The 16,460-nt window shown below is 41.6% G+C and overlaps 1 protein-coding gene across 4 annotated transcripts in view; it reads left to right on the top strand.

Moving 5' to 3' along the window:
- Pamr1 (peptidase domain containing associated with muscle regeneration 1) overlaps positions 1–16,460 on the top strand; it is a 90,147-nt gene that overhangs the window by 57,592 nt on the left and 16,095 nt on the right. For all 4 annotated transcript variants that reach the window (XM_051184067.1, XM_051184068.1, XM_051184065.1 and 1 more), the window contains one exon: positions 2,166–2,273. In XM_051184067.1, coding sequence (XP_051040024.1) covers positions 2,166–2,273 — 108 coding nt within the window. The remainder of the gene's footprint in view (positions 1–2,165; positions 2,274–16,460) is intronic.

Here is a 16,460-nt window from a genome sequence, read left to right as displayed (position 1 = left end):
GGAGAAAGAGAAGGAAGAAGAGGAGGAGGAGCTTACACCATCCAAGTCCTCAGCACTGCCTAAGCCAGGAGTGTATAAATAGGTACTGCAAGTCTTAAGTACAAGCTCATGCTCCAGTAGTAACTCCCACTGTGCTTAGGCAATCCATGCTAATTAAACTCAGTGGGTCACAAAAATAAACAATCAAAACCAAGAAAGACTTGAAAGCAGGAAGGTGTAGAGTAGGATTAGGGGGAGGTATGAAGGGCTAAGAGGGGATGTAAAAATGATCAAAAAGCACAATATCCATATGTGGAATTGTAAAAGAAATAAGAATTAAAAAATATTTATTTTATGTGTATAGGTGTTGGTCTGCATGCAAGTCTGAATACAATGTACATGTCTGGTGTTCCCAGAGGCCAAAAGAAGGCATTGGATCACCTGGGACTGGAATTACAGACTGTTGTAAATGGGCATGTGGGTGCTAGAACTTGAACCTGCATTCTGTTCTCTCTGGAAGAGCAGTCAATATTCTTAACCTCTAAGTCATCTCTCCAGGCCCAGAGTTATATTTTTTAAAGTCTCAAACTTAAGTAATATTTACTTGATTACTCAAAGCTCATCTTTAGTCCTGCCCTACCTGGTCATATGTGGTTCTATCTGGTTCTATCTGAGGTAGTATTGACCATCTGGACAAACACACTGAATTCAAAAGAATCACTTCAGCTCTTTGTATTGTGAGTCTGGGTTTCTCGTGTTTTATACAACAAGCTTCTGCTTTAAGGTCAGTTTTTAAAGCTACTGCATAAGAGTAATGAAGAAAAGAGCAAATGTTCACCAGTATCTGGTTACCAGAGAGCAGTGGGAAGAAGGTGTAAAATGAGAAATAGTCTTGGGGAAGGAGCTAGCCCCTTATTCCATAATGGCAGAAGAGATTGAAATGATGCAGTGAGAAGCATCTGTGGATTTTTGGGACATGCAGCCAGAACTGGCTGTCAAGGTAGCCATGGTGAACAGTGACAGCTCATTAGCTTGTGGTCCTGTGACTGAAGAAGCATGTCCCCCTTTTGTCTCTTAAGTGCTGCCCCTTGTTCCTTAAGCACTCCTGAGTGTCAGCTTACCCTTGAGTTCTTTCCTCTGGCTAAGGTCTGTCCTGCAGGCCCTATAGTCTCTTCTCTGCTACCTTTTTCTTTCTCCATTGAACTATGAATTTGCCCTTTTGTTGATTACCTTATTGTTTTTGCCTGCTGTAAACTAACTACTTTATGCTTCAGGCTGTAGTTGTATACTCCCTTACACACAGCCTTGATCTAGTAAATAGGAAGTCCTGTATGTTTCTGTATCTCTCCAGGGCCCTTACTACTGTTCCATTGAACTAAGCCAAGAAGGGGATGTAGTTCTTCTATATAAGCATGCATGAATTTAGGAATAAAGGCTAACACATACACTAATGTTCCCCCATTGGCCATTGCAGGAAAGATAAAGTCCCTAAGATGCTCAGTAAGCCACTGGTTCTGAGCATCAGTAAGATTTGAAAAGACTGAATGTTCTATGTGTTCTTGGAACTTCACATGTATATCAGGTCACTGAACTAAGAAGGTCTGCAGTAAAGAGATCTGATAGGTTGGGAAGACTAAAATCAACCCATCCAATGTTGGTTGAACCAAGCAGTGCATTTATTAGGGTTTCTTGCAGGAACGTGGGTGAGGAGTTCCTTACAGGAACTGTATCATGCAGGAAGTGTATCTCAGCATGCTGATGATTTCTGAAGACTGCATCACTGACGTTGCCTATGCAATTTGCAGGCAGTTAGACCACTGAAGATTCTCCTTTTCTCCTGCATTTATTCACAAGTTATATAATCTGGAGGAGGAAACTGCTGAGTCTCTGTGGGAAATACTGCACACTGCTGTTTTCATTGGTGTAATGCCCCTGTGTGTTTGCCTTCTGTATGTGGGTACCTTGAGTATACTTTTAGGAGCTTCAAACATGTTAAACAGCATCTGCATCATTTGACACTTAATATCAATGTGTTTTCTGCATTCTCAAATCACAGCATCATGAATTCAGTAAAATGAACAATAACTCTGTAAGAAGTTGGGGAAAATACATTGGTTCAGATTACAGGCTTTGGGGAGGTGGATTCATTATTGATGGTGACACTAACAGATGCCTTTCTCTTTCAGCGTGTTCCTCATCCCCTTGTTTCCATGATGGCACATGCCTCCTTGACTCAACTGGATCATATAAGTGTGCCTGCCTGGCTGGCTACACTGGGAAGCACTGTGAAAACCGTAAGTATGCCTCCTGGTGGCATGGTTTAAGGTGTTAATGGGGCATGCAAAGAGATTTGAAGGCTCATAGCACTACAGCTTCCTGGTGTCTCCAGTGGCACATCATATGGGCACCTGAGTCATAGTTGTTGCCATCATTGTTGTCATCATGGTGTGTGTGTGTGTGTGTTTGTGTTTGTGTGTGTGTATATGTGTGTGTGTTCATGTGCACATATGCACATGCGTACTCACACTCATCCACATAAGCGCACATCTGCATGTGCCTACGGAGGCCAGAGTTAGATGTTGGGTGTTTGCCTCCATCGTTCTCCTCCTCAGTTTTCTCCCCAGACCTTGAGACTCATTGGCTGACTAGTCTGTGGAAACATCAGGGTCATCTTCCTGTTTGCTTCCCACCATGCTGAGATTGCAGATGTGCACTGTCATAATGGTTTTTAAAGAAGTGGATGCTGGGAATCTCATCTTAGGCCGTCATGCCTTCCTTGCAAGCAATTTACTCATGGAACCATCTCACCAGCCCCCTAAGCTGTATTCTCTTTTCCTTCTTTCTCTTTCTTTCTATGTCTCTTTTTGGTTTGGGTACTAGGGGCCGAACCCAGGGTTTTATTCATGTTAAATACATGTATTTCCACTGAGCTACAGCTTTAGTCCCTGTGTCATGGATTGACATTACCATCAAATTGCTAGCTCTCTGGTTCTTATGGGTATTCAGAAGCAAAGCACTAACAGCCCTTAGTAACCTGGGGCTCTAAAAATATAGGAAACAGGAGAGACCAAGTCAAACAAACAATCCACACCAAAGGAGCAAGAGTTTCTAAATTATGTCCTTGAAAAGGCAGGATGTGATTCTCTTCTGATACTAGATTCGAACTCTTGCAAGGGGAGAGAGAAACTTGAACCCACCAAATTTAAGCATACATATAACAGGGCATATTCCTTGGCCTTGGGAATTATGTATACCATGGCACAAAAACTTCAAACTGTGCTGGAAGGACCATACCACTGGCAAAGAGGAACTTCACTACCATGACCAAAAATCATTTATTATGGTGTCTGGTAACCAGGATCCTATGTGTAATATGTGTCCTAGCAAAAGTTGGAGACCTAAAATTAGTGCCACTGTCTACAGCTATTGTTCTGAATGAAATGTGTAGAATGTGATGTGCAGAGCAAGAATAAGGTTTGAGGACTAGAGGAGCAGGACCCCTCAAAATAGATCCAGAGATGGTGTTGTGTAAGTAAGTCTGTAAGGACAATTTCCCCAGAGGTGCTTATATGACTTGGGAGAACTGACCTAGAAATGGAAAGAAGTCAAACAAAAGCAATTTCAAGAAAAATCCCTGGCCTCCTGCTTGGCAAGAGTGAAATATGGAATGCCATTGAAGTGTGACAAGGGTACTAGGTTCTTCTATCCACAAAGCAATTAGTCACTAGCCAAGGTTGCCCTAGGGGAGGAGGGAAATATGAACTCAGGTGTGTTAGCTTAATGATCAACTTGATACCACCTAGAGTCACCCGAGAAGGGAGTCTCAGGTTAGGGATTGGCCAGAGCAGACAAGCCTATGGGTGTGCCTGTGGGGCACTGTCTTCTTTGTTAATTGATAGTAGCAGGACTCAGTTGGGCATCACTCTCTGGGCTTATGTTCCTGGGCTGTATAAGAAAGCTACCTAAGCTAAGCATGAGTCTGCAAATGAGCCAGTAAGTAGCTGTCTTCCATGCACTTTCTTGGCTGAGAGTGAGTTTTCTGCTTGGTGGTAATGCCTTGTGGGAAAGCAAGCAGCCCTGCTGTCATGTTCTTGACTTGAGTTCCTGGTCTTGACTCTTCTCAATGGTGCACTGTGACCCGGAAGTGTAAAAGAGATAAACCCTTTCCTTCCTAAGTTATTTTTGGTCAGAGTGTTTTATCTCAGCAACAGAAAGGAAACTAGAACATATGCCCAGCTTCCTGAGCAGATGCTCACTGTGGTTCCAGGAACCAAGTGAGGATCATTTTCCTGAAATCATACAGGCCACACAAGTCAATGGAGAAGGAAAAGGAGAACTTAGGAACAGGAGGAGGAAGAGCTTCAAGAGCAGAGCACTGTGTCCTCTCCAGTCATTCCTGACCAGCACACACATGCTCTGTGAGCCTCTGCAGTGTGAGAGTCCTCTGGGAAGTTGATGTGTTTTTTTTTTTTTCAGGGGGATGTTTACTAGCATTCCTTACAAACAGTGTGGTTTCAACAATGGGACCCTGACTATGTCACTGGGATCTGCTAACATCTCTAGTTTGACACTGCTATCCTGAGTGTTCCTGTCTAAGAGGCTTAGAAGATGATGCTGGGATTCATGGACCCTTCCTTAGATGATGCTTTTGTGTTATGTGTAAGGCAGATGGGAGCAGTGTTGTTCTTTCTTGTTTCAAGGATTTGTATATATGGTCTAGAGTCTTAACAACAGCAGACTCTGAGTTCCAGATAGGAAAATGAAATTCTGAATGACTAGCTACAGTTTTGATAAACAGAGGTAACACTAGAAAAATGCAAAACAAGACGGCACAAAGCCAGACACCTTTAAGAACTGTTTCAAATCAGGAGAGAAAAGTAAATTGCTTCAGAAGCGATGACTAAACCATGCATGGGTGGTTTGTAAGTCAAGTGGATTATTCTGTAAAGATACTCTGTCAAAAGTGAAACAAGCATCATTAAAAAAGAATGCATCATAAGGCATGTGAATTGTAGCTTGATTCATAAATGCTCTCAAATCACTTTAAAATACCAGGTGAATTGGGATGTGAGTTTTGTGATGGAGTGTTTGCACAGCATGTGCAAGGCCTGGGCATGGATTCCCAGCACTGAAAACAACAACAACAACAAGCCACAAACAAACAAAAAAGCAACCAAACAACCATCAAGATCTCCTAGCAATAATTTTTCACTTCCAGCTTTCAAAATACAGTTCAGGAACAGAAACCCTTGGCACTGTGTGGCTGCAGCATGATGAAGAGTGGAGTGTGGAAATCTCATCTGTCATTTGCTAACATCAGTCTGGGAAATTAATTTTTATTATTTTCTTTAAGATCCAGGTCTATTTTTCCTGATAGGAACTCACTCAGTTGCCGAGACATCTCAAAAATCCAGCCATGTTGTTTACCTTCTTATTTCTGAAGAGATCTTAGCCATTGTTCAAGGCAGTCTGTCCATGAAAAGAGTAAAAATCGAGCAGGTGTGTGTGTGAACTTACGTTTTCCTTCTGAAGATATCAATGAGCTGGAGCTCATTCCCTCAGAGGGAATTCTTTCAAAATTAGCAAGAAATACAAGTAAGCATTTGGAGAACTTCCAAACTCCAAAATACCCAAATTGGACCTGGCACTTGTTCTTAAAAGCAGCTTCAATAGCACCAAGACTAGCATGACTGAGAGCCCTATCCTTTATTGATGTGCCTTTAAACCTAGGCCCCAGCAAATTCAGAGCCAAGAGTCAGAATCACGCTTTTCTCATGTAGTTTGCGGTATCTCAGATGCAGATCTTACCATGCAGGTGACTGATGGCCTCTGCTCAACACTTGAGTCCTTTCCCCCAGATAAGGTTCATCAGCCTGTCTGTTCCAAACACAGACCTTGACATTAGATGGTCTCCTCATTTCTCATATCCATGAATGGGAGGTGAAGTAGGAACAGGTTTTCCACTTAATTCCTGAGGTCACCCCATGGGTAAAATGTTTGTCACACAAGTATGAGGACCTTAGAGCAAATCCTCAGAACTTAACATAAAGCCATATGCATCACTGTGCAAATCTGTAATCTCCATGACCTAAGAGGAAATGGGAGGTAGGGACAGAAAAATTCCTGGATGCTGGTGGTGCTGGTGTATGCAGTGTGTGTGTGTGTGTGTGTGTGTGTGTTGTGGGGGGCAAGTAACCCTGCTTAAAAGATGGAGGGCAAGAACCAACACTGGAGGCTGTCCTTTGTTTTCCATATATGAGCCATGACCCATGCATACCAATAATAACCTACGAAGATGTTTACACACACACATCACACATCACACATGATTATTTTTAAGAAGTTGAGCAATATCAGGTGTACAAAATAAAAGTGAAATATTTTCTCTGACTCATCTTTGTTCTCAGAGGAACCACTTTGAAGAACTCTAGGTCCATGTTTCTCAGACTTTTCCTAAGATATGCAAAGTTAGTTATCTAAGTCATACTTTAAACCAGTGATTTTTAGCTAGAGTGGCTTTGCCCTCCATCTCCCCATGTGTGTAGATGGCATTTGGCAGTATGGCAGATGATTTGGATGCAAATTGGATGATGATGCATCCTGTGGACTGAGGGATGCTGCTGAACATCCTTCAAGACACAGGCTCTGCTGCTGTCATCCAGTCCCAGTAACAAGGTGGAAGACTGTTTTAAACAAAGTAGACTAAAGCACACTTACACATTTTCAATGCGTTGTCAATGTCCATGGCATCGACTTTTTCCCAGATAAAATGATTGTTGACAATTCTATGGTGAATGTGAAAAGATGTACTCATCTAATTCCTTAAGATGGACTTGTTATTGTTTTAAATATTTTGTTATTATGAAGAGGGCTGTAATAAGTAGCCTTACATTATTTGGCTGTTCACATGTCAACTGAATTCTCAGATGCTGCACTGTTTGTTCAGAGGGCATGCATGATTATATTTTTGAGAGCCATTGTTTTTAACCAGCTTGATACCATCTACAGTTGCAGGATTGGGTTTTCTTTCTCTGCTGATTGAAGGGTTAAAAAGGCAGGGAGAGTTTGAAAGTCATCAAAGATGACCGTTTATTCAAAGATGACGATTTTATTAGAGTTTAAAAGAAAAAAAGTCCCAGGTCAGGCAATCTGTAAATCAGCAGCTGTCCGGAGGAGGATGTAGAAGAAAAGGGGGGTGGGCAGGAGCCATACCATTTGAATTAAGCCATTGCAGAAGTCAGTCACTTGGAGGTAGACACATGGTGAGGGAATGCCTTTTAGAGGAAGAATGAAGCCCTGTGCATTGGGGAAAGAATGGTTGGAGAAGGCATGGAAGAAAAGAAAAAGTTGGGCTTTTCTGAGTGATCCAGAAGGGTAGACAGACTGTGCTCCTTAACAGAGTGTGCTGGGGCAGGAATTCTGGGAAGGGAAAGCATTGATGCTCATTAAAGGGGTAGTTGTTCTGCTTATCCTTTCAGCATGGTTTAAAGTTACCTGCCTCTAGGAGTGCTGCCTTCCAGAAGGATGGTCCCTTGCCCGGGTGATTGAGCCATCTGTCTGTCCACCTGGATTCATTCCTTTGTGCTTTGCGTAGCTTGAAATGGTAGTGTTCCACCTGGCCTGAGATTTCATTGCCTTGACCATAAGGCACCAGCTTTCCTTTAATAGGCCTTTACCACTGTTGTGTCAAATCTACAGGAGGATCAAACATAACTGCTGCTCTTCAAAATAAGAACTGGGGCCTGAATTTCAGAAACACAGGGCTATTCTCATCAAACGGGAAATGGATTTCCACTCAAAGGAACCCATAAGTTCAAGGAAAGTGTTCCTGATTAGACAGTTTGACTTCCTTCCAGAGGTCAGGAGGATGTCAAAGCCCTTGATAAAACAGCCTGTAGATGTTAGCTCTCATCCTACCTTTCCTGAGTCCTTTCCTAAGGTAGAAACCTTTCCTCTGCTTTTGAGTGACCTTCTCAGAAACCCAACTAGGGGAAATGGCCCCTCCTCAGCCCTCAGACTCAGCTTGTCTCCTGCCAACACCCTCAGCGACCTCCAGGATCCCCGGGCCACCATGTGAGAAAGTGGGGCCCTTTCTTTCCTCTGAGGTTCCTGTTTCATTGCACAGAGTACAAAGACAAAGCAAGTCTTCTAGTAAATGGTCCGAATCTTGTTTTGAAAGAGTGGAAAGTGAGAGATCCATCGCCTGCTCCAATTTCCATGTTGCCTTTGTTCCTCTGGCCCAGTTGACAAGAGCTGGGCTTTCCCTCTGCATCCTAATGAAGGCCGATGAAATGGGCTAAATCTTCCAGTCACAATGTTCACACTGCAGGCTCTGACGCTCCTAGGAACAAAACAAATCAGTCCTCACCAATTAAAGTAATACGGTGATTCTGTACACACTGGGGTTTTAGAGTCCCCGAAGGTTTCCCACTGGTCTGTCCCAAGGACCAGGAGAAAGAGCAGGATGAGAGGTACACTTTATTCTTGAGCTTTAAAGTAGCAGCCCGAAGTTTCTCATCCCAGTGAGCCATTTGGGAACTTTGGGAGGGTCCATGGAAACATGAGTGCTGGCTGATGCGAACAGAATGTAGGTGACCCCTAGTGGGCAGTAGCCTTGTCTCATCATACATGGGTAAAAGAAATGTAGTGGGGTTGATGTAAGCTGTCCTGAGATCCTGCAGGTGAGGCATTTTTTAAAAATGGACTCACTACCTTTTTCTCACTTCCAAAGGCTTCTCTCATCCTGAACATATGGGAGACAGGTATATCTCGTGGGAGGTTATGCACACCAGGGTAAGGGTCTTGGAATTCAATTCTGAATGACTTTGGGTTGGCTGTGAGTCCAGTCAGTTGGCTTTGAATGAGTGATTTAACGTGTTCGAACCTCCATTTTCCTAGCTAGAAATTTCAGAAAAATAATACTAGGTAGTTCTCATGGTGTTTGTGGAGATGAAGTTTAGTAATCCATGTGAGACAGAGTTGAGTATTAGGAGCTATTGTTTTATAATTATAAATGCCCCCTTTTAAACAAAATACCATTTAAAATGTATTATAAAGCTTTAGTGAAGAAATCACTAAAATATTCCATATTATTTATAATAATGACTAATGATATGATGTAAATGATATTAGGATAGAATCTCACTAAGAAAAAAATTGTTACATTTTTATTTCTTTTTTAATTTTATAATAATCTAATTTCATTCATAAAATAATCTAAGTTTTAAATCCATTTTCTTCTTTCTGACATAGCTAAAAGGTTTTTAAAATTTTCTATTGAAAATAGATTCTTCTCTCATACAATACATCCCAACCACAGTTTCCCCTCCCTCCACCTTCCTCTTAATGTATAATGAATGGACTTTATGTGATATTTCTATTCATGCATATAGCATTCATTGATCATGCCCATCCAGTCTTCAGCCTTTCCCCTCCTCCCTCTGTCTTTTGTTTCATGTAGGGTATGTAATGGGGGAGAGTGTTCCCCAAAATAATGGGGAAATAGGTGAAGAACTAGAAATTACTCACTAGCTGAACTGCTCCCACAAACATGGGATGGAGCTGACCACATGGTAAGGGCCACCTGCTGTAAGGCTTCTCAGGCCCTCTGTCCATCTGCCTACTCCTTGTCCTGGCCCTTTTGGCGTTTGTTTTGGCAGATGAAGTCGCTGAGTCAGGACTAAACACAGGGAACAGATTTTATGTAGGTCCTGGGTTAAGGTAATCCATTAGAGCTGGAATGGGATGTATGCCCATGGAGAGTGGGGACACCAAAGAATTAACCTGCAATGGGCCAGGTGGTGGTGGCACAGAACTTTAATCCCAGCACTCAGGAAGCAGAAGCAGGCAGATCTCAGTGAGTTCTAAGGCAGCCAGGACTGTCACACAGAGTAACAAAAAAACAAAAAGGAACTAACCTGAGACAGAAGCAAGCATTCCTAAGGCCACAGTCCCAGAGGAACCCTAGCCCCAAATATAGGCCACAAAATTCCTGTCTTTTTAAAAGACTTGCCTTGGAGAACCTTCTTTTCCAGGGCTCTACCAACTTCAAAAGGTAAAAAAACAAGTTTTGTTTTTTTTTTTTTTTCCTTGAGATAGGGTCTCACTGGGTCACCTAAGCTGACCTCAAGTGTGCAATCCTCCTGCCTCAATCTCCAAGTTTTGAGATTCCAGGCATCACTGCTATGTACAGCTCCTCTCGTGTGTGTGTGTGTGTGTGTGTGTGTGTGTGTGTGTGTGTGTGTGTGTGTGTGTGTGTGTGTGTGTGTATGCACGCACATGCACGCACGAACGTACACCCACCCACACACATCTTTTTCACGGGCCATCTATCTTGTTATTCAGAGAGTGTCCCTCCCTGACCTGGAGTTTTCCCATTCAGCTAACCTGACTGGTTAGAAAGCCGCAAAGCCGCTGAGTTCCTACGGTCCCTTCTTCTCCGGTACTAGAGTTAGAAGCATGTGCCATATACTCTTTCCATGTGGGTTCTGGGGCTTAAACTCGGGTTCTCAGGCTTGTATGGCGAACACTACTTCCTGAGCTATCTCTCCAGTCATATATCCATCTTAATGATAACTCAAAATGCTCCTGAAATTTAGAGAAAACCAAAGAGAACTATTATATCCATCTAGCTTCTCATATCACATAAGTGGCCCACTTAACTCTATCACAGTAATATGCCAGGTTGATTTTGAACAAAAAAACTAAACAACTACGACTTTCTGAAGCATTGTCAATGTTGACTGTCTCTTGGACACAGTGGGCAGTTTTAAATAGGCCATCCAAGCACCGGAAAGTGGTGTTTGAAAGACACAGTGTACTAGAGGCCCAAGACAATACTGATTAAGATCAAATAGCCAATTAAGGTCCAGTCTCCAAATTGCTGCTGGATGAATAAATTGCAGTGTGTGCCATCCAAGCCAACTTCACATGGGCAGCACCTCATTCACACCCACAGAGAGGTGGAAAACATCAGGGGAGCAGAATTCTATTGGCTGGACAGGGATAAAAAGAGGTTTTGCTGAGGGTTATAGCATTAGCTGCTGTCATTACTTCTTTAGTGGGACTTCAAGAGAGTAAGACACACTTGCTTTAGTCCAGAAGCACCAAATTCAAGCATGAACCTAGCAAGAAAAAGCATGTACGAGAAAGAGGCCACCATCCTCTTGTCTCTTAGCATTGGCTTTGTGCTGAGTCAGGTTTTAGAATCACTAAACCTCAGTGAGGAGGCTAATGCCTTGTCCAAACAGAGCCCTTTCCTTGATTTTGGCAATGAATAAGGTTGGGTAGATGTGAAGAATAGCTGAGAATTGACACTAACATGCTCTATCATCCTAGTTCCCACTGCAGCTAGATCATAAAATGATGACTTGAATTGACTTCAGGCCTGTGTCCTTTGTTATAATGCTCAGAAATGCCCATGGAGGGAGTATACCAAGCTCAACTTTCGCTCAGTGGGTAACTCAGCTTTCACAAATATGACTAAAATTTGTCAAAAAAGCAAATACATTTCTTCATTCGTCATTTTGTGATTCACTATAGACCATTTTGTGAAATCAAGATTATAAATAACAATAATTAATTTAAGCTAATAAGCTGCTGAATAAGAACAATAAAAAATAGAAGGTGTTGAGGAGATTAGACAAAGGTCACCACCAGTTTATCTAGGGATACAAACATTTATTTTATTCTGACCCTGTCTCCTCTCTTCTCTATATCCTATGTATATGTATGCTGGCATGTGTGTATGTGTATGTGCTTGTGTATACATGCATACAGACACACAATTATATGACTATGAGGCTGAGAAGTTCCACCATCTGTTGTCTATAAAATAGAGTCCCAGAAAATTTGGTGATAGAGTGTGAAGGTCAAAGAGCCAGTGATCTGGCCATGTGAGCTATGAAACAGAAGGCTACAGGCTATTTTGGAGCTCATGAAGGATAGCATTTTCCCCAGATGCTGGGCAAGAATCTACAGTGTTTGACTTTTGCTGTGCTGCGTTTTGGGCTTGCTTTGGTCTCATCTCTCTTTTTTAATGGGAATGTTTACTCTGTGCCAATATTGAAAGTATGGAGGGTTTTTTTGTTTGTTTGTTTGTTTCACAGTGACTCATAAGTCTCAGAGTTTGCCTTGAGTCTCAATTCTGTGAGTTTTTGAGCAGTGGTGAGAATATGAAGATTACTGGGACTTAAGGAATGTACTGAATTCATTTTGCTTTATGAGATGGACAAGAAACTTGTAGGGGCAGGAGTGGCATGCTTTGTTTTAAAAGTGGTGTGTTGGGGTGTGAAGTTGACAAGGGATTGCTAGTTAATTAGATCATTATCTACCTCTGAAATATTGGATAAGGTTTCAGTCAATGTCAAGTGGTATATATTTTAAGGTTTCATTATTTGAAGGGCAATCAAATTATGAAACATCTTTATTGTTGGTTTGTAAACTGTTAAACTTGAGAAGTTATGTTTTGTGTGATTGTATATACACATGTGCATATGTATACACACAAATAGATAAGGTAGGTAGGTAGATAGGTAGATGCTTACACAGAAAGATAGACAGCATGCTATCTTTGGATGCGACTTTAGAATAAAGGCATTGGTCACAGGCAAGCTGATGTTAATGAAAAAGGTGTGTATATTTATTCCCACACCCTCATTTGTTGTGTCTTCTTTTTCTCTGTCAGAATGAATTGTGCCAGTCAGCCTAAAGAAATTAAACAGAGTTTCTTACTGTAATAGCCCTTAAAAATCTAATTGAACTAAGAGACTTCTTTTTCTTCATTTTTGTAGGGCTGGAGGCTGAACGTAGGATGTCACATGTGCTTGTGAAGCACCCTGATACCAAGCCATATCCCATAGACCTCTTCCCACATTTTATTTTGAGACAGGGCCAGACTAAGTTAGGTTGACATTGAACTCACTCTGTAGTGGGTTGTGAACTTGCAGTATCCCTCTATTCAGCTTCCTGAGTCCCGGAGATACAGATCTATGGTACCAGTACTGACTAAGGGTTTTCATTGAGAAAGATTTTGCTTGGTAAAAATCAGAGCCAAAGAATAAATAACTTGATGGAATGTCATGAGTCCTTATCATTTGTAAGTGCTTAAGTGAGGCCAAGGAGAGGCTGGACACACAAGTGTCTTAGTAGAATAAGCCAGAATTAACATCACTTGTGCTCCAGTTTTGTTATAGAAAAACCACTCTGTCTGCCTACATGAACTTATAGCAGCATTTCAAGACTTGAGCAAAATCAAGGCAGCTTGTTCCAGCAGATATGGGAAGGGCTCATGAAGTTCCACCTCTATCTGAGAACCTACTGGCAATTGATGGCTGCTGGGAGGAAGGAGAATAAGTTTTCTTCAGGGATGCAGTCCCTGAAAGGCCACCCATACTCCAGTAGATGGTTCCATACCCATTTACATATAGGCAGCACTAACAAGCTCTTAGAGAGAAAACATAAAGTTAGGAGGGAAAGGTAGTGGTAGGGGAATAGGGAAGGATTACAGAGTAGACTGTATCAAAATGCATTATATTCATGTATGTATTTCTTAAACAATAAAGTTGTTTTTAAAATATACAGAACAATATCTGCCAATGCCTTTTTCTGCTTGGCATGGATGGAGGTCACTTGTTAAATATGTAGTGATTGATCAGTATCTCCCCAGTCCTCCAACAAGTGACATGATAGATTTTGGAAAGACAAAGTAAGTTTGTTCTTCATTCCTAAAAAGCCTTTTTTTTTTTATTAATCTTGTCTACAAATCTGAAATTAGAGCCTAAGAGATCCAAGCAAAAGAAAATTGATAAATATTCATAGAAGATTAGTGTATCATTAAAATTCTAGGTTCAGTCATAAAATACATTTCTTTTGTGGACAGGAATATTATATGTAGATAAAATAAAGGAAGAGGGAGCAGGTTGCTCTTCCATGGCTGGGCTCTGCCCCAGAGCCTGCTAACTATCTGGAATGGTGAGGCAGCTCCAGTGTGAGCTTCCTTCTGTGGCAGTCAATGTTACTTACTTGGATGCAGGAAAGTGGTATTATTAGTGTGCACCAATGAACCACTCTTCCTGAAGGCAATGTCACAGGGTCCTGACATATTGCACAGTGCTGCCATTCATGTCCACTTCTTATAGATCTATGACCTTGGTTATCTCATCCATCAGTAGTAATTCTTACTGTACCAACAAGAAGAAAAACAATATAACTTTATTTGCTCTAAATCAGCTAAAATCTAGCTCTCAGATCTATAATTGGGAATTCAGTATTGGCCATTGCAGGGACCTTCTTCATGCCACAGGCTGTATAGAATAAAGTTATGTAGGCAGCATCATCACGAGAATCCTGAGCAAGTCTTTGTTATTCATCTTGAGACATCCCATTGTCTACAATACCTGACCACTTTGGGTACAATAGCCTGGCTGGGATGGATCTGCCTTGGAGCATGAGAGTATGTATGGAAGCTGGAAGCTGTCCTGGAGGGCTTATCCTTTAATTTCCTGTTGACCTTCCTTCAAGAACTCATTACCCAGGCACACTGATGGCTCTGTGACAATTACCTCGTTAGGTTCCCATCATTGTCTGCAGAGTCAAGAGGGAAGGTATGAGAGGTTCTAGAGCCCCCCCCCCCCCCCGCTGAGAAAACAGCAGGGCTCTCTTAGGCTGGTTTCTCCTGGATCAAGCATTTGGGACTAGGTGTTTGTTAAAGCAAGCACTCCTAGGATAGCATAGTAAGAGGAATGGAAAAGATAAGGAAGGGGAGGAAATCAATTAAGAGGGTTTTCTACTGAATCCCCAAATGAAGCTGGACCCCACAAAGTTCTGTAAAGTGTAATTTACAGCTTACAAAACATGCCCACTGCATCAGCAACCCTTATTGTATAAAGAGTGAGACAAAATCAGGGTAGGGCAGGCTAGTTTTCATACCCGAGGACAGTCCTCTGAAGGATGTAGGTGCCACATCTGGCAGCAAGACACACCTCGAGAAGTAGAGGGCAGCTGTCTTGTTGGTTTAGGGATATAAGAACTCAGTGGGGCTCCTGTAGAATTCAAGATAAGAGCAGTTAAAGTCATCACATTTGTGCCTATAAAATGGAATCATAATGACCCACCTCATTTAGTGCCCTTCAGGGAGGGAGGGACTGAAGATATAGAAGGTCTTTAACTGTTCACCTGAAACACTATTCCAGAAAAATGTCCTTCTGGTGACTGTTTTGTTCATGCACTGGCATATAAGGGCATGCTGAATTTAATGTGTTTGTGTCCCTAGGCTGTGTATCAAAAGGAGCAAGGCTATTTATTATTAATCATGGGATGTTCTACTTAGCAAAGCAGGGGCTCTAACTCCTTTGAGCCAGAGATAGAGATATTTTAAATTCTCTATTGGCTGTGTCTGAAATATCCATCCCACTGAGGTGAAGTGAGACACAAAGCCCTTGGAAAAAATCAAACAGAAAAGAATCATGAAGCTGACCAATGTTGAGATATAAAGGTTTCTAAAAAGAGAACACATGGAGGATTGGGGATTGCTTTCAAGCCTGTGGGAAAAACCTCTGATGAGATGTGGATGGTCTGTAAACCCACCAGGGAGATGTCTAAACGAGGAGAAGCAACGATGGGTAGACCAAAATTTAGACTTTCCATCAAAATCATCATATGTCGGTGTGCAACTTCAGAAGATACAGGGAATAGGAGAGAAGAGGCAATGATGTTCAGGGGCTGTTTGCTATAGAAGTATGGTTTTAAGATTTTCCTATGTCGGACTAAAAATTCCAAAGTACACAGACACTGCATTTGGTACCCAAAAGTCTGAGCGACCTTGAATTTGGAAGCTTGTCATTGGTAAACTACCCAAAGTTCAGAATATGGAGAGGATACTACATTATGCTCTAGAGCAGTGGTTCTCAACCTTCCTAATGCTTCAACCCTTTGATGCAGTTCCTCACTGTGGTGACCCCCAACCATAACATTATTTTCATTGCCTACTTAATAACTGTGATTTTGTTTTTGTTGTGAACTATAAAGCAAGTAAATTTGGAGATCAAAAGTTGCCAGAGGTGTCACAAGCCACAGGTTGAAAATCGTTGCCCTAATAGTTCTCATAATGGCTTTTTGAGGCTTCTTTCCAGGATGTTTTAAATTTGGGAACTGGCTTTTAAAAGTAGTTGACTACTTCATAAACAAATGCAAACATAGGAAAATAAAAGTTTGGTTTTTTTTATTACATTTTTCAGCCCAAGCACATGAATGTTATAGTCCTGTTTTACACACAAGAAAAACAAGATTTGTAGAATTTAATTTCTAATTGTTGTTCATTCAGTAGAAGAATGAATGAATAAATTCTACCTCTTTGGTGAATTGTGACTATTTGAACGCTCATGCTAGAAGACCACCATTTTCCACCACTGCCTAGTGGCTGAAGAGATTTCACAGAAAAATTTGTACAGATCAATGATTATGCAAGATATCGAAGATATTTT

This window comes from Phodopus roborovskii, unplaced genomic scaffold (assembly GCF_943737965.1).
Source record: "Phodopus roborovskii unplaced genomic scaffold, PHOROB, whole genome shotgun sequence".
NCBI lineage: Eukaryota > Metazoa > Chordata > Mammalia > Rodentia > Cricetidae > Phodopus > Phodopus roborovskii.
The sequence above is the reverse complement of the archived record's forward strand: the minus strand, read 5'-3'. Positions and strand labels throughout refer to the sequence as shown.